Source organism: Xiphophorus maculatus, chromosome 9, assembly GCF_002775205.1.
Source record: "Xiphophorus maculatus strain JP 163 A chromosome 9, X_maculatus-5.0-male, whole genome shotgun sequence".
NCBI lineage: Eukaryota > Metazoa > Chordata > Actinopteri > Cyprinodontiformes > Poeciliidae > Xiphophorus > Xiphophorus maculatus.
Genome location: NC_036451.1, coordinates 25,157,062 through 25,181,782, shown reverse-complemented (window position 1 = coordinate 25,181,782; position 24,721 = coordinate 25,157,062). Strand labels below are relative to the sequence as shown.

The 24,721-nt window shown below is 41.3% G+C and overlaps 1 protein-coding gene across 3 annotated transcripts in view; it reads left to right on the top strand.

Moving 5' to 3' along the window:
- tp63 (tumor protein p63) overlaps positions 1-24,721 on the top strand; it is a 39,811-nt gene that overhangs the window by 11,508 nt on the left and 3,582 nt on the right. For 2 of the 3 annotated variants that reach the window (XM_023339138.1, XM_023339140.1), the window contains exons 4-10: positions 8,037-8,285; positions 20,524-20,710; positions 20,787-20,902; positions 21,884-21,993; positions 22,083-22,207; positions 22,455-22,537; positions 22,624-22,748. In XM_023339138.1, the coding sequence (XP_023194906.1) occupies positions 8,037-8,285; positions 20,524-20,710; positions 20,787-20,902; positions 21,884-21,993; positions 22,083-22,207; positions 22,455-22,537; positions 22,624-22,748 (995 nt within the window). Of the gene's footprint in view, positions 1-2,901; positions 3,158-8,036; positions 8,286-20,523; positions 20,711-20,786; positions 20,903-21,883; positions 21,994-22,082; positions 22,208-22,454; positions 22,538-22,623; positions 22,749-24,721 lie in introns of those variants that run through there. The other variant, XM_023339139.1, reaches the window with a different exon arrangement.

Below are 24,721 nucleotides of genomic sequence, written 5' to 3'. Positions count from 1 at the left end.
CACCAGATACTCTAACTGCATTTTACAAGTCTGTATTGTTTCAGCTTAATTAGAAGTTTGTTTAGCTAAGCTAGTTGTCTCTCTCCTAAGCGTCGGCTCGGCCCTCTGGATTGAGCTTTTTCAAGTGTTGATTTTTCCCTTTTGTATCAGGCTGACCTGCAGGCCTGTAGCCTCTGGCTCTGAACAGGGTGTGGTTGCTTAATAGGAGACGGTAAATTCACACCATAGGTCTGCTTAAGTTTTCAGATAGCTTCAAATCACTCAGCCCACATGACCAGAGCGTCTGCCCCGCTGGCTGTGCAGCAATGCGTATGATTTGTGTCCCACTGACCGCTCTGCTCTCTAGGTGCTGCGTGACTCCACTGCTCAATCTGCAGCTTACAGTTTTAATGCTGGATATGCCAGTCTGCAGATTTTTCTTGTTTCTTTATTGTAATCTCATTTTTAGCATAAAAGAAAATCTTTGAAAAATAATGCTTTAGAGTTTAACTGAACACCAAAATATTTGTCACATTTAAATCCTGAAAAAAGTGGAAGCTTCTGCACACATTCTTAATTATCAGGTACTTTCATCTGCATTGCTTTACCAACAGTGAGCATTTTTATTTTCCCCAAAGGAATATCTGATTCAAAACATGGTGCAAAAGGCACCTCCAGCTCTCTCTTCCACTGATTTATTTAAATGTTAGAGAGTTAGCAGATGTGCTAGCTGATGCTAGCTATTATCTTCTCTACGTTTCTGAGTAGTTGTCTTAGCCTTGCGTTTCTAGTCAACCCAGTGCTGACAAAATGAACAGACCCTTTGATTTCTTTCTACATTTTTATGTTTCAACTACAAACTGATATATTTTATTCTGCTGTTATTCAATAGTCCAACACAGCGTTGTGCATAATTATGAAGTGAAAGGAAAACTCTTTTTTACGTGTCTTTAATTAGTCATCCTGCTGGAGGTTCACCCTCCAAACTGTCTCAAGTCATTTTCTGCTTCTAACAAGTTTTCTTCTTTCAATATTTAATTTAATCAATTCCCCTATTAATTCTGTGCAGCTTCTTTGTCCCTGCTAAAGAAATGCACTCCCAGCATGACCCGGCCACCACAGTGCTTTTATTTTATTTCCTTTATTTAACCCGTTGAGATCTCGATCTCATTTTCAAGAGGGACCTGGGCAGAAGACTGCTTCATAGTGGGGATGGTGTATTCAAGGTGCTGTGTTACATTTCCACCTCGCATTTGTATGGAAAGTTCAAATGGCTCATCATATGGTGTGTGGCAGACTTCAAGCAGAAATACTTACATCTTTCTTTCATTTAAATAAAGTGCAAATAACATTGTTGTCCAGTAAGCAGATTGAGCCACCTGAGCTGTGGCAGTCTGTCGCTCCTCTAGAGTTAGGTTTGTAGTTGTGCCGCACGCTTTCTCTTTTTATACGGTTGATTGAACAATGCTGAATGAGACGGAATATTGTTTTATAACTTCACTAATCTAATCTTCCACTCAACTTCACTCTCTGTTGTGTTCCTTGGTCTTTATGATGCTGTTTGCTCACTAATGTTCTCTAACAAACCTTTATTCATTTATACTTATCTATTATTTGTACGTAGATTGACTCCATTCACTAATTTGCTGACTTCTGAAGACAGTTGCACTGTAAGGGTCTAAATATAAATGCTTGTCACAATTTTGAGATTTTTATTTACTAAAAATGTGTAAACCAATGTAAGTCTGTCACAATAATCAATGAATTGCACAATAAATTGAAATGAGCTTGTTCATTTCTATTCTGATTAATATTTTTGAAATGTTATTTAGAGAGAGTTCATAATCCATTTTACTTATGATTTCATTTGTGGGGTTTTTTGTGCATATTTAAAATATCTTCCAGATTCAGTGTTGTGTTCTTTATAAAATTAAAATGTATTGGTCTTTGAGAGGGCATGGTTGCATTATTATGTAATTATCAATATACATCACTTAAAAATGGTCTCAAAACAACAATATTATTGTTTACTGGGACAATTTGTCATCCAACAAAATTTGTTGTGACAGCGAGTCTAGGCGCATTTATTCTCTTCCTTCCACTTCTCAGTTATGCACTAATTGTTGTTAATCTGTCACTGACATTTGTGTAGCGTTACAAAAGTAGAAACGTTGAAGGAGCGTGAATTCCTTTGCATGGCAAAGCATAGAATAATTCCCGCAAATGTTTTCGTTTCTTGTCAAGCTCACAAAAATGAAAATGAAAGAAGTCAGTTCCGAGCGTTTGATTGCCAGAGATTCTAGAGAGCTGCAGTCCTACTGTCATCACCAGTACAGCAACTGAGAAACAATGCATGTTTCCAAAACAGATCTGCTGCAGTCATCTCTGGTAGATACAAGCAATCTACAGGAGCCACATTGTTTCCCAAAGAGCCTCCCAACCCTTCAACTGATTACAGGATGGAGAGGAGATCAATTCATATGCAAACTTTACCCTCTTCCAGTCTACAGCTGACACTCTGCAGCCTGCTGTGTTTCACTCTCATGTTTACGTGTTCTTCATTATCCCCCTTATTCAAACGTATGTTGTTGCTATGCTTTAATGTAATTCAATATTTAATTCCCAGAGGGAAATTAAACAATAGATGTGTAACATCCACAGGAATAAATGTCTTTAATGGAATTTAGATTTACTTAAGTCTAGAATTATTTTTTTTATATATGTATTTTAGGTTAAACATATTTAATCTGCATAAGCATCAAGAAAAATCTCAAATGAAGTTAATTTGCAGCAGCTGACATTGCTTCTGCTGGATCTGAAGTTACAAAATCGAAATAATTCCCTCCCTCCCCTTCCAACGTTTACCTCCGAGCAGCTCCACCGAGGTCGACTCAGAAGGCTCTTCTTCTGGGGATGGGTGTGGAGTGTGGAGTCAGGTATTGGACAGGTAGCTGCAAACCCCTCCCCTCTCCTCCAGAACTTATAAACCAACTACCCATAGATCCCTGAAGAAGCTCCCGCTCGTCTACTTTGCATCCGTAGTGCACATCCACTCCTTTCAGAGAGAGGAGAGATTTGTGAAACCCTGGAGCCAGTGGAGCAAACAGCAGCAGCTCTGCTCAACCTCAGCGCCAACATGTTGTACCTGGAGACAGCGACCACCAACTCCTACAATGAGGTAAGACCAGCCAGTCGGCCCGTGGGTCCAGCTTCAGATGTTGGGCCCCAGCATCGTTGAAAACACGTCAAGAGTGTAGGCCTTCTCCTTTTTTATTTATTTTAGTTTGACTTACTAAGTCCTTAAAAATCCTTTTTTGGTTCTTGTTGACTGAACCAAAACATGACAAAAAACTAATGACTTAAAATCTGGAAACAATGCCAAAAAACAATTATTCGCCATTAAGGTTTTTGGGGTTTTTTTTCCCTCATAGGTTTTATTTTTATATACCAGTGTATGTTTGTGTGGATCTTTTTGCGAAGCGGCAGAGCAGAAGAATGTAAACACCTGAAAACCTGTTTGAATCCTTTGCTCTTGTGAAATGGCTGCTGTCTGGCTGGGCACGGCCTCAGTCAGGGGACGTGATTTGCTTTGTGTTGGGTTGTTAGGCGGGCATTTTACATGGTGCAAAAAGCTGTCGTACCGTTGGACAGTGGTTATCGAAATGGAAACATGGCCGAAATAAATTGGAGCTGTCATGAAGATCGTGAGGTTTTATTGGCTTCTTGTACATTTTACAAAATGTCAGTGTTTCTACACTAAAGAAGCTTGTAATTTAAATGGGAATAATATTGTCATCTTCCTAAAAATAATGGCCCAAGTAATTTATTTTAAATAAAAAGTGATTATGGCAAAAAAGAATGCCTTGGACCATTTTAGGAAGGTGACAATGTGTAAAGATGGACATTTTTGGAGCAGTTTAAAATGAAACTTTTCCTTTTTTCCCCCTGACAGAATCAACATAAGACATGCAAATTGTTAGTGCACAAAACATTTCAGAAGAAAATGTCTTTGGCGAAAATAAATGTAGCTCTTTTTCTGTAAGTTAGACATTATAAAGTGTTGTTTAAAATCGCTCGTTTAATCATTATGTTTGCTACCAAACAAGATAAAAACAGAAAAAACGGGTTGAGCCTCCCATCATCACCGCTGTAGTCTAAAACTGTCGATTTTCTTTCACCAGCCCAATCTTCCGTCCAGTGCAGATGTTGACTGGTTGATAGATTCTCAGATTGCAGGTTGCAGATAGCAGGTGTGTCACGTCCCTGTCTTTTAAGTTGTAGAGTGGTGGTGGGAGGTGAAGGGACCTGGGAGGGGGGCTACTTTAAGTGGTGTCCAGCTCAATACCTGCAGCACACGGGGTATCAGGTTGCCCCCGTCTCCAGTCTCCAGGGAGCCGCTGTGGTCATTAGAATAGGCCTGGCCAGGCGTTGCTGTTTGGTCCAGGCTTCTAATTGCTTTAATGGTATGTTGATGTAGATACAATCACCTGCTCTGCCCACCCCAGCAGGTATGAGGTGCAGATAGACCCGCACCCAAGCCCCCACCTCAACGGCCCCTGCCCCCACCCAGCCCCTGTTGAGCCTTTAATGCCTCCCATCCCTGTGGTCACTCATCACAGTCCCCCCGATGCACTTAGACCCCAGCCCAGGGAGCATGGAGGTTCACCAGAGAGGCTGGAATGGGAGTTATTCTCCCCTCAGGCCAGGTCTGCTCTGGCTCCTGTTGTCTCTCAGGCCACCAGTCTGTTGTATAATCACTGCTGGACCAATAAATGCAGCAAGAGGAGCACTTGTTGAAGTTTAGCCAGAAATATTAGAGTTTTGACATGTAATGGACCAACCATCCCTATTCAGCTCTGGCAGTTTGAGTGCAATTTAGTTTATTTATGTAGCTCATACTGAGCATACATGACAATTCACAGCATTTCAACCCATTCCATTTGATTCTAGTTATCAAACAGTACATCGTTCTCAGTTAGAAACTTTTTTTGGACCACTTGGAATAACTGCCTAAGGAAACCCAGCAGGTTGCATCGAGTCAACAGCTTGCAGCATTCAGTTCTCCTGGACTAGCACAATGCTTGAGTTGTTAGAGCAACCCCTCATACTGAGCATTCGTGTAGCGATGACAGTGGAGAGGAAAAACTCAACTTTAACAGGAAGAAACCTCCAGCAGAACCTGGCTCACTACGAGCCACAGCCGACAGATCTGATTATAGTTTGGTAACGTTAAATTCTCTTGTGTATTTAAATCCGATTTGATTTTTTTCATCATAAAACTCATCAAAACTAACAGCTTTCAGTTTTTTTAAACTTAAGCACATTAAAAACAATGTGCTTTGATTCAGCTTTAAAATTATTTAAATGTTATGCTTTGATGAAGAAACCATCAGAGCAGGATAAAGTTAAGCCTTTGATTGTTTTTTTTTTTTTTTTGCTTGTTTGAAAAGCACATCTTTATTATCAACATGTTTTCTGCTTTACATCTACGCATTGAAGTAAAACAAAGTTTACATTAGTCAGCTTATATGTGTCAAAGTGTTGCATTGGAAAACCCTGGTCGGTGCATCTCTTGGTTTTCCAAAAAAGCCATGGATACTTTAATAGCATCTGTCATTGGCTTATCAATAAATACACAGCAGGATGGAGCAGAGGGTAATTTAATGTGTTAGTATGCCATACCAAATGGGAATGTGTTGGCCCTATCAGTACCGTCTAATTTAGTGCTGCCAAGTGTATTCCAGGTATTCCTGATATGTGTTGTGCATAATTTGGATTCCAACATTGCAGCAAACAGGCAATCGTTGTAAAGGTCAGCGCTCCTTTCCCCCCCCCCCCCTGCCATCCTGAAGCGGTTCCCCTCAGTCAGCGTTCATCACAGACACAGAAACAGACCTGAAACAGTCAGCCGAACCCTTCAGCAGCTTTATTAAAGGCCTGTGAGGATGTCAGGACTGCTGATTTACTCCCAACATCCCAGCGGCCCAAGCATACTGTCGGCCATAAACGGGAGGAATTTTTAAGAGCTGCTAAAGTGGTTATTAACCTGTTACTGTATTATAGTGGAATGAGATCTCATTAAAGGAAGCAAAGAGAGGCAAAAAAGTGCCTTGCACAAGCCCTTTTTCTTTTGAATATCCCACTTCCAGCCAATTAAACATGAAAACCCAATGAGCTCAGGTGAGACTGCTAACTACCCAATTATGGGTTTGTCTTCTTATTCTCATCTTTGATCCTAATATTCAGTTGGGCCATGACGAGGATTATTTGGGAGCGTGCCAGACGCTCCGCTTTCTGTTCTTTAGCTTTTATCTGTTTGGTCTCAGGCCAGCATCAGGTTTATTTCTCCCCTCTTCTTATCTTTCTTTAGAATAATTCAGGATTGATAATTGGTGCCTGTCACATCCCCCATGGTCTGCCCTCCTGCATCAGGTGCTACGGGTGGCTGTGTCATCTCACTGCCTGAGCGCCTCGGTGGAAGTTGCACCACAGTTCAAAGGAATCGCTCTGATATCATCGTCAGTCACTCTCACATACGGGAAAACGCCGCCCAAACAGAAAACTCATCCAATCAGGGCCCACCCTTTTTTATTACATTTATGCAGAAAGGGTCGGCGCACTAATAACATATCTAGCTTTGAAACGAAACCGTTCGATTGTATCTTTTTCTTCTGCTTTCGGATCACAGGGACTCTGCAGCCCTTTGAGTTCAAGCCCTCCTAATACGTGTGTGTGTTTAGTCCTTTGTGAGAGCCTGTGTGTGTGTGTGTTTGCAAAAAGCTGGAGGATCTCCAACAGAAGGAGATTTTCTTTCAGTTTGAGTTTCTGTTCTCCATTCACTAAACACTCGTCTCCTAACACCTGCATGACCACCATAATTGTCCTGCAGAAAAGCTTCCCATGAGCTCTGTTGTCATAGTTTCCGGAGGGGGTGAGGTGGAGGCTAAGTGACCCTCATCCAAACAGCGAGCCTCTGTTGCTCAAACACATCCAGGTTTACTCAGATGACCTCTTTCAGGTGTGTCAGTCTGACTCTTTTCTTCGCCTCTGCCTGAGTCACAGCGCATGGATCCATGAGTAATAAACACGGCTCATCGATTTCTAAATCCCCTCCTTGGCTATCCATTGTATAAACCACGTCCTCTCTCGCTCTCTCTCTCTGGCTCTCTCTGTGTTTTGCTTGTCACCTGGTACAACACTAACACCTGGCAACGTGGTGGGTGTGAGGCGGACAGCTGTGGTCAGCTTGAAATAAACGAGAGCCCCTACCCCGAGAGATTGATGGCCCTCCGACGAGCGAGACATGGCACCTCGTCCAGGAATGTGCCATTTATAAACGGAACGGAATGGGGCGAATAGCCTGGCTCTGACCCAGGCGTACTCTCCATCCTGTTCGAAGGCTGACATTTGAATTCCTCCTGTCGGGAGAGTTCGACCGATGGAGAGGAGATAATTTAATAGATTTAGATTTTTTTTATTTTTATTTTAAACAAATGTATGATAAATGTGGCTAACCATATTCTATTCATTTTTGTAGGGTTTTATGTAGTTCATACTTGTAATTGTTTTTCTCCCCAATTTTCTGTTTATTCTAATTTACTCCACTTCAGTGTCTGATCTGTTTATATTGTAAGGAACAACAGGGTTTCCCTGATAAAACCTGCTACCTGGTGGTAGTGGCACTAAGGCAGTCCACTGTGTTTTTGTGACAAAAATATTTAAAAGGTTACAAAAATTCAAAGGTAGAGGAGCAGGCACCATGACCAGGAAATAATGCCGTGTGAGGCCAACGGGCAGGATCAGGGACGACCCCGTTGGTGCGGACCCCCAGTTCAATGCGTCAACTATAAGCCTAGCTCAATCTGTCTTTACTGTCACTGTTACTGCCGTGTAAAAAACTATTTCAGATGAACGACACTTAGCCTGGTGGCCCGCCAAGCTTTGATAATACACTAGTCGTGAAATGAACAAGACAAAAACAAAAATCCATTGTAGTTTCTGACCACATTCCTTTGTTTTGTTCTCCCTCCCCATCGTTCTGCTCATCTCCTCTTTAGTCGCAGTACACGAACCTGGGGCTCCTGAACAGCATGGAGCAGAACAACGGTTCGACCTCCACCAGCCCCTACAACAACGAGCACGCTCCGAACAGCGTGACCGCCCCGTCGCCCTACGCCCAGCCCAGCTCCACCTTCGACGCCCTGTCCCCGTCACCGGCCATCCCCTCCAACACAGACTACGCCGGACCGCACACCTTCGACGTGTCCTTCCAGCAGTCCAGCACGGCCAAGTCTGCCACCTGGACGGTAAGAGTCCCATCCGTCTCTTGTTTTTGTTTTCACTGTGGAGACCTGGCTCTATTCTTCTGAAGGTTTCTGCTTGCATCACGAAGGTTTGATACAGTTACAGTTTGAAAACAACACAAATTTTCCATCATAATCATCAGTAGGCCTGTATCGATAACGTATTCTGCTGGATGATAAATCGTCCCAGTAATTATTGCAATAAATGATAATGTTGTTTTGAGACCATTTTCAAGTAATTTATTGTCACCTTTCTAAAGTTCATTTTTTTGTCAAAAGTGTATTTGTGCATAAATCATCATTTGGCAATAAATGACTTGATAATGACGTAATAATGTAAGTTCACCTACTCAATGATAATAAATGTTTAATTTGTACAAAACGCTTTACACTGGAAGTGGAAGACATTTTAAAAATCCAAAATAAAACTCAATTAAAAAAAAGTGATTTTTAAAAAGCGGTATTAAAGCCCAAACACAACCGAAACCATAAATAAAATCAGTTCAGTTTGAGGCAAATCCAGGTAAGTTACTGATAACTGCAGTAACCAAATTCTAACATTTGAGCTTTTTTCACTCTTTACCTTTCTTAAAATCTTCTTTAACAACTGTATTTCTTAACACATCGATCAGTTTTGTAAGCTTTCAGTATCAGATGCAAAGGGAACCAAAGCTTTAATGTTTTAGCTGTCATCATATGAAGCAGTTTTTCAGGTTAGAGGTTAAAGGAACTCTCTTTTTACATTTGAACTCCTTATCTGACTCCCCATGCTCTAGGCAGATTCAGGTGTACGTTAAAGTCCTGAATTGCACAATTACATTTGGCAAGGAAGGAATGTCACTTTAGATGTATGGCTTCAAATCACGTCTGGACCTCAGGCACTTCTAGTTAACTCGCTGACAGGAAGGGAGGGGGGAAGCATCACTCACCACAGACACCGTCACCACCCAAGACATTTACAGCCCTGTCCTCAAAAGTAAAACTTTCAGGTTAAAATCAATTAACTTCAAAGGAAAATGAGCTTTTCTCCAATTTTGTATGCTATTTATTTTTAGTTCAAGTTGGCAGACTTTTCTTTTTTTTAAGTCTTGGAGCTCTTCCAGAAGTTTTTGTTTGTCTTTTTTTGCTTCTCGCCTTATCGTTCAAACAGAGCAGTGAGACCTAACTTGAGGAATGAATCATTGTTGTGTCTACATATACAAGATATTTGAACTAAGACGTTTCTTTACCAGGAGCCTTTTGAAATGACCTGAATGATAGTCGTGGTTATAAAAAATAGGATTTAGGACTTGAGAGCTGAAGCGTCTTTTTGTAGATTTTCAGCCAAAAACTGATTTCAGAAAATCAGTGTGTCCTAAACTACTTCTCTCTACAAACAGAGAAAGGAGAGAAAATATGTTTTGTGTCAAACTCTGAACTAAAAGCCCTAAAGATACAGTTTAAATTGCAGTTTGCTCTCATGTGTTGACACTCCTCTGGTGGGTTTGGGGGGGATCTTTTATGCTTGAGTGAGTCTCAGTTCAGAGACTACTGTGTTCTTGTGCAATCTTGAGAAATTTCCATTTTTTGTTCCTTATCCTTGTATCAAACATTTAAAAAAAAAAAAACCTGAATTTCTGAAACATTAAGTTCTTTTCTGCCCCAGTTTGTATCTAGATGTTGTCCTTTGTCTTTGATCTGCTTCACCGTTCAGCGTTTACCTTTTCTATTGTGGCTTCGGATTCATCAATGAGACTCGCTGGTGTTTCGGTTTCTAAACCATCTTAGAATTGAATCACAGATTCAAACTCTTATTTAAAGAATCTGTGTTAAATATTTTGTCCACATAAAAAACCTTTACTCATATTTCCTGACTGCTGGTTATTTCCATTTTCTGTAGTTTCTCTGAACCGGGCGAACATTTTTAGCTGTTTGCTCAAAATGTTTAAAAAGGGGGACAAGGGTTTTTGTCCCTTTTTATTTTCCACATTGCAGTTGTGCGAACTACTTTCCTTGTCTTGTTTAAGAGTGAAACATACTGATATAAATCTTAAGTAAATAAATATTAAGGATACTTTTTTCAACACCAATACAGATATCTGAGGTTTAGTATTGGCAGATACAGAGAAAAACAGACATAAATGTACTGAATTACAAATTTATTTCATAACTTTGCACCAGCACAGCATATTTAAATAAACCAAGTGCTTCACTAGCTTGGTCAAACAGAAACAACACAACTTTAATTTGTTCGGTGTGTGCAGCTCAGAGTATATCAGCCAATGTAAAATAATAAGGAAGCTAAAACTGAATATGTTGACTACCTTTATCAAACATGTAAAAATAAGCTGCAACAAACCTTCTTTCAAATGGTTCAGAAAGTGCAATTAGGAATCCTAAATATAATGTAAAATAAATAATATAGTATGACGTCGCTCAGAGCACAAAGCATAGAATTAGACTGAATAGATCTGTCCTTATGGATTGGGTGTATTATCACTGATACTCAATCTAGAATGTTATTTCTATACCTGGACCCATACAGATATTAACATCTGTATGATCTGTCCAGAAAGTTGCAGGTCGGTCCATCTTTGTTCCTTCCTCTTTCCATTTGGACTGTTAAACTAGTTTATACCGATGTACTAATGTGAATCAGTTTATTTCTTTTAGTGATTTTTTTGTGCAGCTATGCAAATAATCATATTAATGCTTAAATCTCATGTGTATTCTAATTTAATTGTATATTGTACTATGAAGACTTCATATTACATCCTGTTTCCATTCATTGTGGTTCTGATCCCAACAAAAACATCTGAACCAACTCATTATGACTAAACTAAAATAACAGGTGACCTCCTGCTGGTAGAAACGGAGTACTGACATCATTGAACCAATCGTCTTAAAACACACTATTGGTAGATTATGAAGCATTACTTTAACTCACAGGCTGAGACTGTGAGCATGAATGTTCTGTATTAAAGAGTTTAAACATAAAAACCTAGAGAAAGATTGAATTATTATTGTTGACATAGTGGCCTCAGTTGACCCTAAAGTTGAGCAAAGTTCACCTGTGTTGACAAAAGTCGTAAACAAGCAGAATCGTTGCTCCAGGTGCGGCGATGCCCCATGCAGCGAGATGTCACCATGTGACAGGGAAGCCACACAACCAGCTGCTCCTGCTCCGGTTGTGTGTGTGACAGGTCTGAGGGACAGCTGTTGCATCGGCGCTCCACCTGTTTGCTTGTTTACGCGCCTCTCCGTTCAGACAGCCTGACTGGCTGGTGCACCAATGCTCCCTAGCGGACACCTGTAAAGATCGTGGCTTGGGGCGATATATCGGGATAGGACAGCGCCATTGAGAGTCAGGATGTGAAATTCTCTGCGGTTGCATCACGGACCTTCTGAGACACATCTGGATGATTACATAACGAGTCCTGAATCATCAGTAGTGATTTTCAAACCTCGGCTCCTTCTGAGCTGATTTCAACCTATTCTGCCTCCCGTATAAACCCCAGGGAGTGCTCTCCTTACTCACCCGCCACGCCAACTGTGGGAGTGCAGCAGTCACCTAATTCCCACACCGCCTCACTCATCCCTCTCATTTTCACAGCCCCAAAAACAAAAGCGTTTGTCTGAAGTAGAACCATGAGGTGGTTCGCAATAGGCACGCCCCAGAAGCCTGCTTTACTACACATCCCATCACTGACTTCACGCGGGGAAACAGCCAGAGTCCCAGAGTCACAACACATGATGATGCAAGACCGGTTGGGTCGGTCTGAATGTTGTTACACTCCAACAAACACCTTGACCTAGTACTTACTGATTTGCATATGAATATTGTTTAAAAGTTCTTGTTTTTTTTTACACAAAAACCGTCAGTACTCTTAAAGCATTTCTTGCATCAAGTTTGGTTGAGTCATAGGGATTGTACCAAAGACAACGTAACTTAAAATGGACTCAAAAATTCAAAAACGAAAGCTGCAAAAACTTTGTTGCGTAACTGTGCACATCCTTAAAGAGAATTCCTTGTTGAAGCCTTTCTTCATCTTGCAACAAAGTTGTTTATATTTGCCTTCTTTTAACTATAGTCACAAATGTTATGCAAATGTTTACAACAATCTCCTTATACAAATGTATCAGTCAGGAGTTGGTCCTAAAACCTTGTTGCAGAATGTAGTTCAGTAAGGCGTGCTTTGGCACAAAAACACTGAGCATCACCAAAAGAACTCCACACCCACAGTGAAGCACGGTGGTGGCACCAGCATGCGCTGGGCTTTGTGTTTTTTATTTAACCTCCATTTAAACAAGTCAATTGATTGAGAACTAATTCACAGCAGAAGATGGAAAAATGTCAACAGAGAGAGAAAAAATGAACGAATAACAAAAATACAGCCATATTCATACTGACTAAATGTACCATAACACACATAAGTCAACGGTTTTTAATACCAGTTACATTCATCATGAACTCATTTTTACTGAACTGATTAAGGTTGATACTGATACTATTTGTGCTTGGGTTTTTTTTTTTTGTAAATTATTCCAATCATTGTTCTTGCTGCTCTCTGGATGGAACTGGAGTGAATGAAGTTATGGATGGTTCCACACTCCCGTCTGGTTTTGCTCACAACCCTTCAGGTGTCTGCTGGAACGCTGACGACAAATATGGGTTTTTATAAACAGAAAAACATGCATCCAAATGACCAGCTCAGGGCTTCATGGGAGGTAACCAAAGCGTTTAACTGGAGTGCAGAGCTAAATCTGAGGGAAAATTATCATCACCTGCAGTGAAATTCATGCTCAGTTTTTGCAAGTAGAGTGGACAAGTAATATAAATTTAAGAAAAGCAAATGCTTAAAACAAATAAAGATTCATCAAACATTTAGTTTAGGGGTGTGCACACTTATTCAACCAGGATTTTGCTTTTTTTTTCTCTATTTTTTTCTTTCTAGACGTTTAATTCATTTTTTAGTTGAAAAAATATTTTTAGACGCTATTAAATTTGATATTAGTTTAACACTACAGAGGTGCGGACATGTCATGTTTTTCTTTTTTTTTTCTTATCTTAAACCTGCCAGCTTTTAACCCGAGTCTTAATCCTAATGGGACTGATAACATTCATCAGCCATGACAGCTCTGCTTCACGTAATTATATTTTTTTTTTGTTGGGCTGATTCTTTTTTTTTTTTCCCTCCTTTGCCTCACATGGAGTCCTTTTTTTCAGCCTCGTCCTAAAAGACTAGCGATTACAGCGTTGCTTCTCGTCTTAAAGGAGCCTCCCTCGCCTGATCTCAGGAGCTCTGCCTCAAAGCTCTCCTTAATCTAAGCCCGATAGCTCAACGGCTGGACTGACGGACGGATGGCAGAGAGCCACCGAAGATGTCACTGGCGCTGCACAGATCCACTAATGCCCCTTTTTTTCTTCTTTCTTTTCTTTCCTTTTCTTTTTTTTTTTTTTTTTTTTGAAGACCTGTGGGATCTTCCACGGGACTTAATGGACTGTGTACTGTACTTTTTGATGACTGTTCTTACGGAGACACACCTAATCCCTAACCCACACCTTAACCTCTTCCTGTCTAGGATGAGTGTGACACACACACACGCATACACCCCTACACAACACGTCAACCCTTCCCAGAACGTCTCCCACACGGTTTCCCCCCCGCTGGCAGCCTCCGACCTAATGGGTCAGATTAAAAGCAGAAAGGTCAAACAAATAAGCAGTTTTATCTCCTTTTTTGTGAATTAATGGAGTGTAGCAAATGAGGCGACCATTGTCAGGGCGAAAGATTGGTGGTGTTTGCCGTGTGTATTATCCGCCGCCGTCAGAAAGCGGCCACGGTCCGGGCAATCGGTGGGCCGCCGCGGAGCTCAGGGGGGGATTACAGTAATGGATTGACGGCCTGTAGGTAATACTTGTGTAAATACCGTGTGCCTCTTTCCTGAACCCTGTGCTCTCGCAGAGGGCTCTGTCTTTTTGAGGAGAGTTAAGCTTGATGGCTGCATCTCACATTGCGCCGCAGGAGGAGGACAGGCTATGAATGCTCAAAGAGAAGAGTGTTCCAGCGAAAGGCAGCAAGACGCAGCTTGCCCCTGGAACATCTGCGGGCCCGTCCCACGCCTCACGAAATTGGGCTGAGACTTGTTTGTGTCAACGAGCTTGTCGCGACTCGCCCATCGCACGGAGAGAGACGAGCCCTGAGAGCCGCAGATGGGAAAAAAGGTGGAGGGGGAAAACTTTTTTTTTTTTTTTTTTTTTTCCAAGACAGAGTTGGAAAAGTTTTATGACAGCTTTGGGATCTCTCCATGATCGTCATGGAAAAGCACATTCTTCTACAGCTACAATTACCAGAGTCAATTTTTTTTTCTTCTTTGGGGCCGGTGCTGCGCGACTTTGTTTAGTTGTTTTTTACTTCCTTTAAAAAAAAAAATCACTTTTTTAGCAAATATTATTAGTGATTTTTTTTAATTTTTTTATTTACACATCAAAAACACAAAATGTTAGCTGGACAACTCGAAGAAAAAGAAAAATGGCAATGACAGAAAAAGTCAAGGAATCAGGCAGGGAAACAATTGTTACACTGCAAAAACACAAAATCTAGTTTCTAGTTCAAGTATCTTTGTGCACTTGAAATTAGACAAAACCAACTTACAAGTAACTTTTCAGGAAGATGTGAGTTTATTTTGAGTCAGTAATTCCTTAATATTGATGAAAAAGTGCTAGTTCTACTGGCAGATTATTTAACTCATACCATGGGAAAAATGTCTTGTAATAAGTTCATCTGCCAGTGGAACTGGCACTTTTTCATCAAAACTAAGAATCATTGACATAAAACAAACTCCTACATTTTGCAGAAAAGTTACTAGTGAATTAGTTTTATCTCATTTCAAGTGAACTAAGACGCTTGGACTAGAAACTACCCCAAAATACTTGGTGAGAGTTTGTGTTTTTGTAGTGTAACAATTGTTTACCTGCCAGTTAGTTGCTTAAACCAGATTTTCTTCTTTATTATATATTTTATATATGGTTTTTTATATCAACCAGGTAAGTTGATTGAGAATAAATTATTTTCAACAGCAACCTGTTTAAAAAACTTTAAAACATCACACATCATAGAATATGCTACTTTACAGTCCCACCAAACAGTTAAGGTACAAAACTAGATTTTGGAAATAATTTTAAGCAATACAAACAGTTTTACCTTTTCTTTTCTCCTAAATTAATACACATTGGTTTTTATGGTTGCTTTATTGCTTATTTTGAACCAAAAAAGAGTGCAGGATGGAGAGAATTGAGCAGGACAGTGATGTGTATTGGATCCTCAGACTACGAGTGGCGACAGGGCAGCGTACAGGTTAGCCTCAGGACGCGTGTCGTCACATGATCGGTTGGTCAAGATAAGTTCTGCTGACGACCGACAGACGTTTCTCTCTCTTGGGGGATGGAAACGGGCCTCTAAAACGTCCCAATTTCTCTAAATAAAAAGGCGGTTTCTTCGCTTCTGCTCCTCAAAAAACAGGAAAAGGAGGAAAGAGGGGAAAGGAGAAGGGGGAAAAAGCAGCTCTTTTGGATTATTGTTGATTTAAACAGGTTTGGAAGACGCTCCAGGCATGACATGACATGTCAGGAATGAAGAAGACAAGACCAGAGGCGCCAAACAGTGCTTGTTTAAGGCCTGATGTTTGTCAGGACTTGACTCTTGCATGCGCCCGCAGCGCCTGTCAGGGAGAGAAGAACGCTACAGCTGTGGGCCTGCCTCAACCTGCGCTGCAGAGGAAGTCTCTCTTTCTCTCTTCTTCTTTCCCTCTTTCGTTGTCAGGGGAACTTCAGCAGAATTTAGAAAGTAACGGCACACACACATATCCCTGCAAACTCTCCTTTTGCAGTTTTTTTGCCAGTACTAGTTTAGCAGCAGTGCAGTTGCTGCATGCGTTTCTTTTGGTCGCTCCACGTGTTGGATGTCCGGCGGGCCAATCACGTGCGATTCCCATCAACAGTTTTTTCTTCTTTTCTTTCTTTCATTCTTTCTTTTTTCTTTCTTTTCTCTCAAATGATTGTGATTAAGCGGCTCTCTGCATTGTGCGGCCGTGTTGTTCCTCGCCTGTGTAATTCACATTGTGACCAATGAAAGGCCCATAATTACACGTTAACACCTGAGCACCGCGCCCTGTGTGAGCCACTGGATCTCATCAGTCAATTCGCCGTCCTCCTCCACCCTGAACGCTCTCAGCAGCATCTACTGCGCTCTCTGCACAGCAAACACACACACACACACACGCCTGCACAACAGCAGCAGCACATAGTTGTGCTCTTAAAAGTTTGTAGCTGGAGGCCTGGGATGATTTCCTGCTCTGTGTGTGTGTGTGTGTGTGTGTGCTTTGCATATGATGGAACGTAAACGCTGAGGTTTAAGATCATCTAAACAAACTGCTTCAAACATCTCTGATTGGATCATTGTGCATCACCTCGTGTTGTTTTTGCTCTATAAATCCTTCTCTGTGATCACACCATTAAATGATCATTTTTTTCATTTGTTTTTTTTTTCTTTTGGTTTTCACCTCCTAATCCTCGGCTCTCTTTTTCTGTTTCTCCTCGCCTGCGTTTGGCTTCTCCACCTCATTTAACTGATTGACAGAGGCGTATGGGGAGTATCGGGTTAGAGGCGAGGGGACAAGCACCACTATTTATCTTAACTTCTTCTTTTCTTTTGTTTTTTTTTTTTTTTCTACTTCTTCTTAAGAAGCGGTGGTTTTAGAAAGGCGCTTTGATTTTAAGGAAGAATCAGTTCAGCTGTCGTGTTGACATACGTGTCACAGAGCCTGAACTGTGCTTTGGATTTTAAGTCGCCATTCCTCCACTGCAAAAACACAAAATCTTACCAATTAATTTTGATGTAGTTTAGAGTTCAAATGTCACTTGAAATAAGACAAAACTAACTTCCAAGTGACTTTTTTGCAAGATGTAGGAGCTGTTTTTAAGTTACTGATCTCTAAATGTTGATTAAAGAAATTCCACTGGCAGATTATTTCATTTATGGAAAAAATCTTCTATATCTTGAAAAAAACGTTACTTGTCAGTTAGTTTTGTCTCATTTCACTAGAAACTAGACTAAGAAATACCCAAGGTTTTGTTTTTTCAGGTCTGTCTTTAACATTTTATTTAAGTAGCATCATATAAGTCTCACAAAACTGTTCTTACAACTTTATCTTTTGCTGTTTGATAAAAAGCTGAGTAGCAGATAAATGTGCAGTAAAGATTAAATGTGGTTATCAACTTAACTTTTAAGAAATATCTGAAAAGTGTGGTGTGCATTTATGAACTCATTCCCGCCCACATTTAAACGTACAGTAGTTGCATAAAGTCCAGTGAATGGTTTGCTTTTGTAATTTGCCCAATTTATAAATGTTAATTTAATCTACCAGTGGGTGATTTAATCTCAGTATAAATCCAACTGTTTGGTTTGTTAGAGAGCATTAGTGAACAAGCAGCGACATGAAGACCAAAGAGAGCAGTGGGGGAGTTAGAGAGAAAGTTGTGGTGAAGTTTAAACTCTGCTTTAAACCCCCCTTTACTCTGCCGCACCGTAACTAAAATCCAGTGAAACCAGTCGGAAATTCAGTCCGTCAATAAATGTAGAAAATCTACAAAAAATATTGCAATATTTTAACTCTGGAGGAGCTGCAGAGATTCACAGCTCCTGAAAAGTTGTGAAGGAAAATCTGTTAAAAACTGTAATGGAAAACATCCCCTGCAAAACCACGAAACCGTACCAAGTGTTTTTGGTTTGGTTTCTAGTGCATGTATCTTTCTACTCTTGAAATAAGACAAAACAAACTCACAAGTGACTTTTCAGCAAGAAATGGGAGCTTATTTTTAAGTAAATAATTTCTTAATATTGCTAAAAAAAATCACTTCACCTATAACATGGGAAAATGTTTTGTTATACGTGAAATAATCTGCTGGTGGAGCCAGTATTTTTTTAAATCAATATTAATAGATTATTGACTTAACAGAAGCCCTCATGTCTTGCTGAACATACATTTGTAAGTTAAGTGTGCTGAGATATTTAAACTAGAAACTAGACCAAAAATACTTTTTTGTGTTTCTGCAGCGTGGAATGATTTAGATCAAAGAGCTTAGATTAAACCCAAGATAATGTGTGTCAAAGGTACTAACAGGGATACAAAAGGAAGTTTTAAAACTGTATCCTTTTTTTCCTTTTCGCTTCCCAATTATGCACCGCTTTTGTCGTAAAACAAAGTGACGTTTGCAGTCGCAGTGTGACAAAATCACACGGAAGCCTTTGTGAGGCACTGATTTCTGTAAACCAGAACCTGCTGGTTGAGTTGAGGTCAATAAGAAAACGGGTTTTGCGTGGAGAGAGGAGTCAGGTGTGTTTGTGCCAAGCTGGGGAAAATTAACATCAACACATCCTGGTACTGGGATGAGTTCCTTGATTCACTGGAATTACACTTAATAGAGGAGGAATTTCATGTTGTGTTTGCGTTACCAAACACAGCCGCTGGCGCTTTTTCTTTTTTTTCTTTCCTCTTTCTCTCTCTCTCTCTCTGACAAGGAAATATTCACCTCCACCCCCAGCCTGTGTCTTCTGCACACAGAGGGATTTAAAGCCCTGCTTACACAGCAGTGATTTGAATGGTTTGTTTACACAGTTGGGTTGTGCCTATTAGTAACAATTCAGTCTTTTCTGATGGCTTACTGCTTATCAATCCCAGCAGTGCCAGGGATCAAGGCACATCCATTATTTATGACTCTGAGGCTCGCCAAGTTGAACGCGGGCCAGCTTGTGTTTGAGCAACCACTGCATTTCGGCATCGGTCACGGGCGGATCGCGCGATTAGTCCTCCACTCCTGCACTCAGACCTGAAAGCGATTCATTTTCAGCCAAGCGCACAAGTCAGATCTGCACCCGGCCTAATATGTAGCTGGAGCATGGCAGCCACTTCACAAGCGCTGCTCTGTATGATGAGTAACCGTCAGATGCTTCAGCAGAACTCTGATCAAAGCCAGGGCCCCCGTCTAATTACTCCTGGAGGGGCCCATTTTATGGCGGAAGTCCCACAGGCTCTCTGTACCACACTTTTAAGGTTGCCAATACACACTTGTTGCCACCAAACCTCCTGTCTCTCTCTCTCTCTATATATATGTGTGTTTATTTATGTAGGTCATAATCATAGTGTTGCGTTTTGCACTTTTTGCTTCAGGGAGAAACCAGAAGTGTTCAGTCGGGACAACAGGTGTTCCAAGATGAATCTGTTGGAGATAATAAATGCAAACTGTAAAATCTAAGAACAGAAACATGTTTTCCTTCCACACTGCAAAAACTAAGTCTTACCAAGAATTAAATTTTTTTGTGCAAATATCTTAACGCCTGAAACAAGACAAAACAAACTTACAAATAAAGTAAGTTAGTTTCATCAAGATTATAGAAGCTTGTGTTAAGTCAACAATTTTTTTAAATTGATTTTTTTTAAAGTGCTAGCTCCACTGGCAGATTATTTCATCTTTAAAATGTTTTAAGTTAAATAATCTATTAGTTTCTGCCTGTGAAACTAATATATTAAAAAAAATCAAATATTGAGAAATTATTCACTTAATAGAAGCTCCAAGCTTTCCTTAGAACCTTTTTAATCTACTTGGAATAATCAATCAAACTGCACTGTTTGATAACTAGGATCGATTGGAATGGATGTGTTTGAATTGAAATGTTTTGTTTTTTTTAAAGTGCCTTAAGATGACATTTGTTGTGAATTGGCACAATAGGAATAAACTGGATTGAATTCTATCCTGTATCTTTTTCATCAATAACTTACTTATAAGTCAGTTTTGTCTTATTTTGAGTGTACTAAGATATTTGCACTAGAAACTAGACAGAAAATACTTGATAATAGTTTGTGTTTTTACAGTGCAGATGATATTTCCTGTTTGTTTAAATGTTCTAATGCACAGGTGTCAAACACAAGGCCCGCAGGCCAAACCGGCCCGCCAACACTATCATTGTGGCCCTCTTGACGCCAAAGAGCCACATTAATAGTTTAAGCTTCAAGCTGTTTTCTCCTGTATAGAACTAAATTACATCAATGTGAAAAGTTGTTATGAATTATTACTGTGTAAGATGTTACTAATCTAACACTGAGATGAATATTAATCTTAATATTTTAATGGATAGTTTCCTCAATAGATTCTACCACAGCTGGCCCAAGAGTTTTCAATTTCAACTCTGTTTTTATGTTTCAGTACTCGACAGACCTAAAGAAGCTCTACTGCCAGATTGCCAAGACCTGTCCCATCCAGATCAAAGTGCTGACCCCGCCTCCGCAGGGGGCCGTCATCCGGGCCATGCCCGTCTACAAAAAAGCCGAACACGTGACCGAGGTGGTGAAGCGCTGCCCGAACCACGAGCTGAGCCGCGAGTTCAACGACGGTCAGTCCCAGACCTCACGCTCTGTGATTGTTGTTTGTGCGAAGCGTTTTAATGACCCCGACGGCGCCGCTTCCAGGTCAGATCGCGCCGCCGAGCCACCTGATCCGTGTGGAGGGAAACAGCCACGCCCAGTACCTGGAGGACACCATCACCGGGAGACAGAGCGTATTTGTTCCATACGAGCCTCCACAGGTGAGGAAAGCTTCGAGCTTTTCCGCAGTTTGCCACTTTATGAATACAAACTACGTGAAAGATAAAAGATGCATGGTTTTAAAGATGCTTACAAATAAAAAAAATAAAAAAAGTTATATTTTTTTTACTTTTGACCCTTGGAGAGTGGCAAGCAGAAAGCCGTCAGTACTCTACAGGTTGACGGCTTTGGGGGGGGCAGCAGAAATGCAGAAGAAGTTAGGCTGATTGGGAAAAGTGCAACTTTTTTTGATTTTAGAAATCTAGCAGCACAAAGATGGTGCAATATCACAAAGATGGTGGTGGAAGCATCTTGTTCCAGGCTGGAAAACGACTGGAGAGACTGGATGACTTTAAACAGGCAGCCAAAAACCACAACGGATCAAAGGAGATTTGTTCAAATGGCCCTGTCAAAGTCCAGACCAAATCCATTTGAGACTTGAAAATATCCTAAGTTCTCCATCCAATCTCACTGGACTTCAGCTATTTACAGTGCTGACTCAGGAGGGATTGAATAGAAATGCACTCCTAACACATTTTTATTTGTAAAAAAAGAAAGAAAGTGCCAACAGTTTTTCAATCCCTTCAAAAATGATGCACTAGTTTGTTTTGGTCTATTAAATAAAATACATTGGAGTTGTGAAAAGGTTCATCTTCATGGTGTTCTAAGGTTTTGTAAGGAAATGGTAAATATTTAGTTTGAATATATAGCAGCAGTTTTTATAATCCATCTGCCCAGATTTAAATAAAAGGCCACAGCTCAACGTGAAATAAGAATAAATCAATGTTTTGTCATATTTCTTAGAAAAGCACCTTGAAAACAGCAGTGGACGGTTTACACCAATCATCACGACATAAAACAGATTAAAACTATGAGTTAACGTAGAGCTACAGAAAACAAGATGAGTAAAAGTGTGACAAACATATTTTTAAAAGAGATTTAAAAAGTCCAATCTCTCTCCGTCTTTGTTTCCCCCTCTTCAGGTCGGGACAGAATTCACAACAATCTTGTATAATTTCATGTGCAACTCGAGCTGCGTGGGCGGAATGAACCGGCGCCCCATCCTCATCATCGTCACCTTGGAGACCAGAGAGTAAGAGACGCCACTCCGTCCTCTCCAGCAGCCGCTGTGCGCTCACTTTGTGTCTGACAGTCTCCATGTCCCCCTCCCTCCCCTCCCAGTGGACAGGTTCTGGGCCGCCGCTGCTTCGAGGCCCGGATCTGCGCCTGCCCAGGCCGAGACCGGAAGGCGGACGAGGACAGCATCCGCAAGCAGCACGTAACGGACAACTCAAAGAGCAGTGAGGGTACGAAGCGCCGTAAGTAGGGCTGGGGCTGGTGGCGGGCTGATGAGCTTTGGCTTTACGTGACGTGCAGATCGTGTCCAGGAGCCTCAACCACTAACACTGCAGGAATGTTAGCATCAGCGCTAGCGTTAGCATCCCCTTTGCCTGCCGCCCTGCTCGATCCTTCCTCCTGTCCTGCCTCAGTGTAAGTGTCCAACACGCTACGGCTTTCCATTCACTCTGCTTTGGTTTTCCTGCTCTTTTCCAGCTTACCGCCAGATTTCCCAAAGCATCCAGATGTCCACCATCAAGAAGAGAAGATCTACAGATGAGGAAGTGTTTTGTTTACCTGTAAGTCTATAAATTATAGAGTAAAACTTTGTTCTGCGCTACAAACTGCTTCCTAACTCTCTCTAACTTTGTTTTGTCCACTGCAGATCAAAGGTCGTGAAATCTATGAGATGTTGGTGAAAATCAAAGAATCTCTGGAGCTCATGCAGTTCCTGCCACAACACACAATAGAGTCGTACAGACAGCAGCAGCAGAACCTCCTCCAGAAACAGTGAGTGCCAGCTCTGATTGTTCTGAAACGAAACCAAAAGGTTTTCCAGCAACAGTAGAAATGCAACCCTCAGCTTTGTGGCCAGGCTCAGACCTTTACCATCCAGTTCAGCCAATCCTGGTCTCTGTTTAGCAACCAGAATGAAAAGAGTTGAAAATAAAGTCATCTCTGTTAGGACCAGAGGTGACGTCACACTGGGTGAGAGAGCATTCGCTGTAAAGTGGGCTTTTATTCTTATTTTAAAACAAAGAAGGTGGTATTTTGAGTATAAATTCTTATGTTAGCGCTTAGCGTTATTAGCTTTGCTGATTGTAAACATCAGTTCCAGCTTTTAATGTAGGAACTTAAAGCTGCAGTACGTGACTTATTACAATAAAATGATAAACATATTTGTTAAAACCGTCTCCATGTTGCCACAGAATAACATGAGACAGGTCATATTTTACATATTATCAACTAATATGTAAAAACAAACAAAAAAAAGCTTTTCTTGTATTTTTCTACAAAAGTGACGTACTGCAGCTTTAAGTAAACATAAGTTGTGTCAGATTTTTCTGACCAGCTGCTCTCTGGTGCATTTCTAGCTGCAGTTTTCCTGCATGACTCCAGCTAAATGCCACTAACCGAGCAGATTTGATGGATAAAGGTCACGGGTTTGATCGCGCTGCCGGTGAAGCGCCGCAGCTATCCAGAAATTGACCCAGAATCCCTCAAAGTTGCCACCCTTGGAGGGCGAGCCTGGCGTTTAGCCGAGGCAGTTTTTCCTTCCCTCCCGTCTCGTTCTCTCTCGGGTCGGGAGCCAGGAAACCGAACGTTGACGAGAGGCGGCGTTTAAGTTCTCAGGTTGGCGGTAACACTCTGTGGCTGCTCTGCCAGCTTCAACAGAGTCAAAGTGTTTCAGACGCCTTCGACCCATGGCAACCAGGAGACGGTTACCGCCTCACTGTGAGGCCACGCTGTGTTTCTGCTGCCTGACAGTGAAACACACGCAGTGATTTCTGAACCGTTCAGAACCGTGTTCCTCTCAGCTCCGCTTGTCTCATGTGTTTGTGGTTTTCCTCACTCCTTCACTCCATTGTAAATAAATGACTTCAGTTCTGTCTGCATTCACACTGAACGCCTCCCTGTGGTGAAATGCCCTGTTCTGTGTGCGTACACTGCCATCTTCTGGCCAGCAGCTGAACTGCAGTAAGTAAGTTGCTGAAGTCAAAGGTTTGGTGAATATTTTCCTGCTCCTTTCTTCACCTCTGGCCCTCTGCAGGGTCTCTCTCTCTCTCTCTCTCTCTCTCTCTCTGTCTGTCTCTCTCTCTCTTTCTCTCCTCCTGCACTGAGCCCTTATTTCTGCTCTCTCTCTTGTCTCTGGTTCCTCCCTGCAGCCTGATAAAAAGCCGTCTGGGCAGCCAGCTCCTGGAGTCTGCAGGAGAGCAGAGGCGGCGCTGCAGCTCCTCCTGAAACTGCTCCACATTCCTCCTCCTCCTCTTCATCTTCATCTTCCTCCGGTCTACACGGACCTCCTCTCTGTCTACTTTAGTATTATTTTTTTCTCCTGTCCCTCCTCCGTCCTGTGGTGGGGCTCGTTTTGCTGGACAGACTCATTTGACTGACTTTGCATGCTGTTTGTGAAGCGCTGCTATCTTTCAGCCTCTAGGCTGAGGTTTGTACAGGAACAAAGCCTGATTGCTTCTTCTTTTTCTTCTTTTTTTTATTCTATTTGAGACTCCTAAAGTAAACATTTTGAGCCTTTGCGTTGTTCTGAGAGCTGGACTCAAACTTTTTCTGGGTTTTTTGAGGGTATGAGTAAAACCTACCTGCTAGTGCAGGTCATGTTTTCCAAAGCCGCTGCAGGACAGTTTGTGCGTTTGAACTTTTCCTCAAAGTCGGCTTCGAATAGATCAAGCTTGAGATGTGCACCATGTGACCTCTCTGTTTGAAACAGATCAGCTTCTCCTGCTGGCTTCTGCACGCTCTTCTGT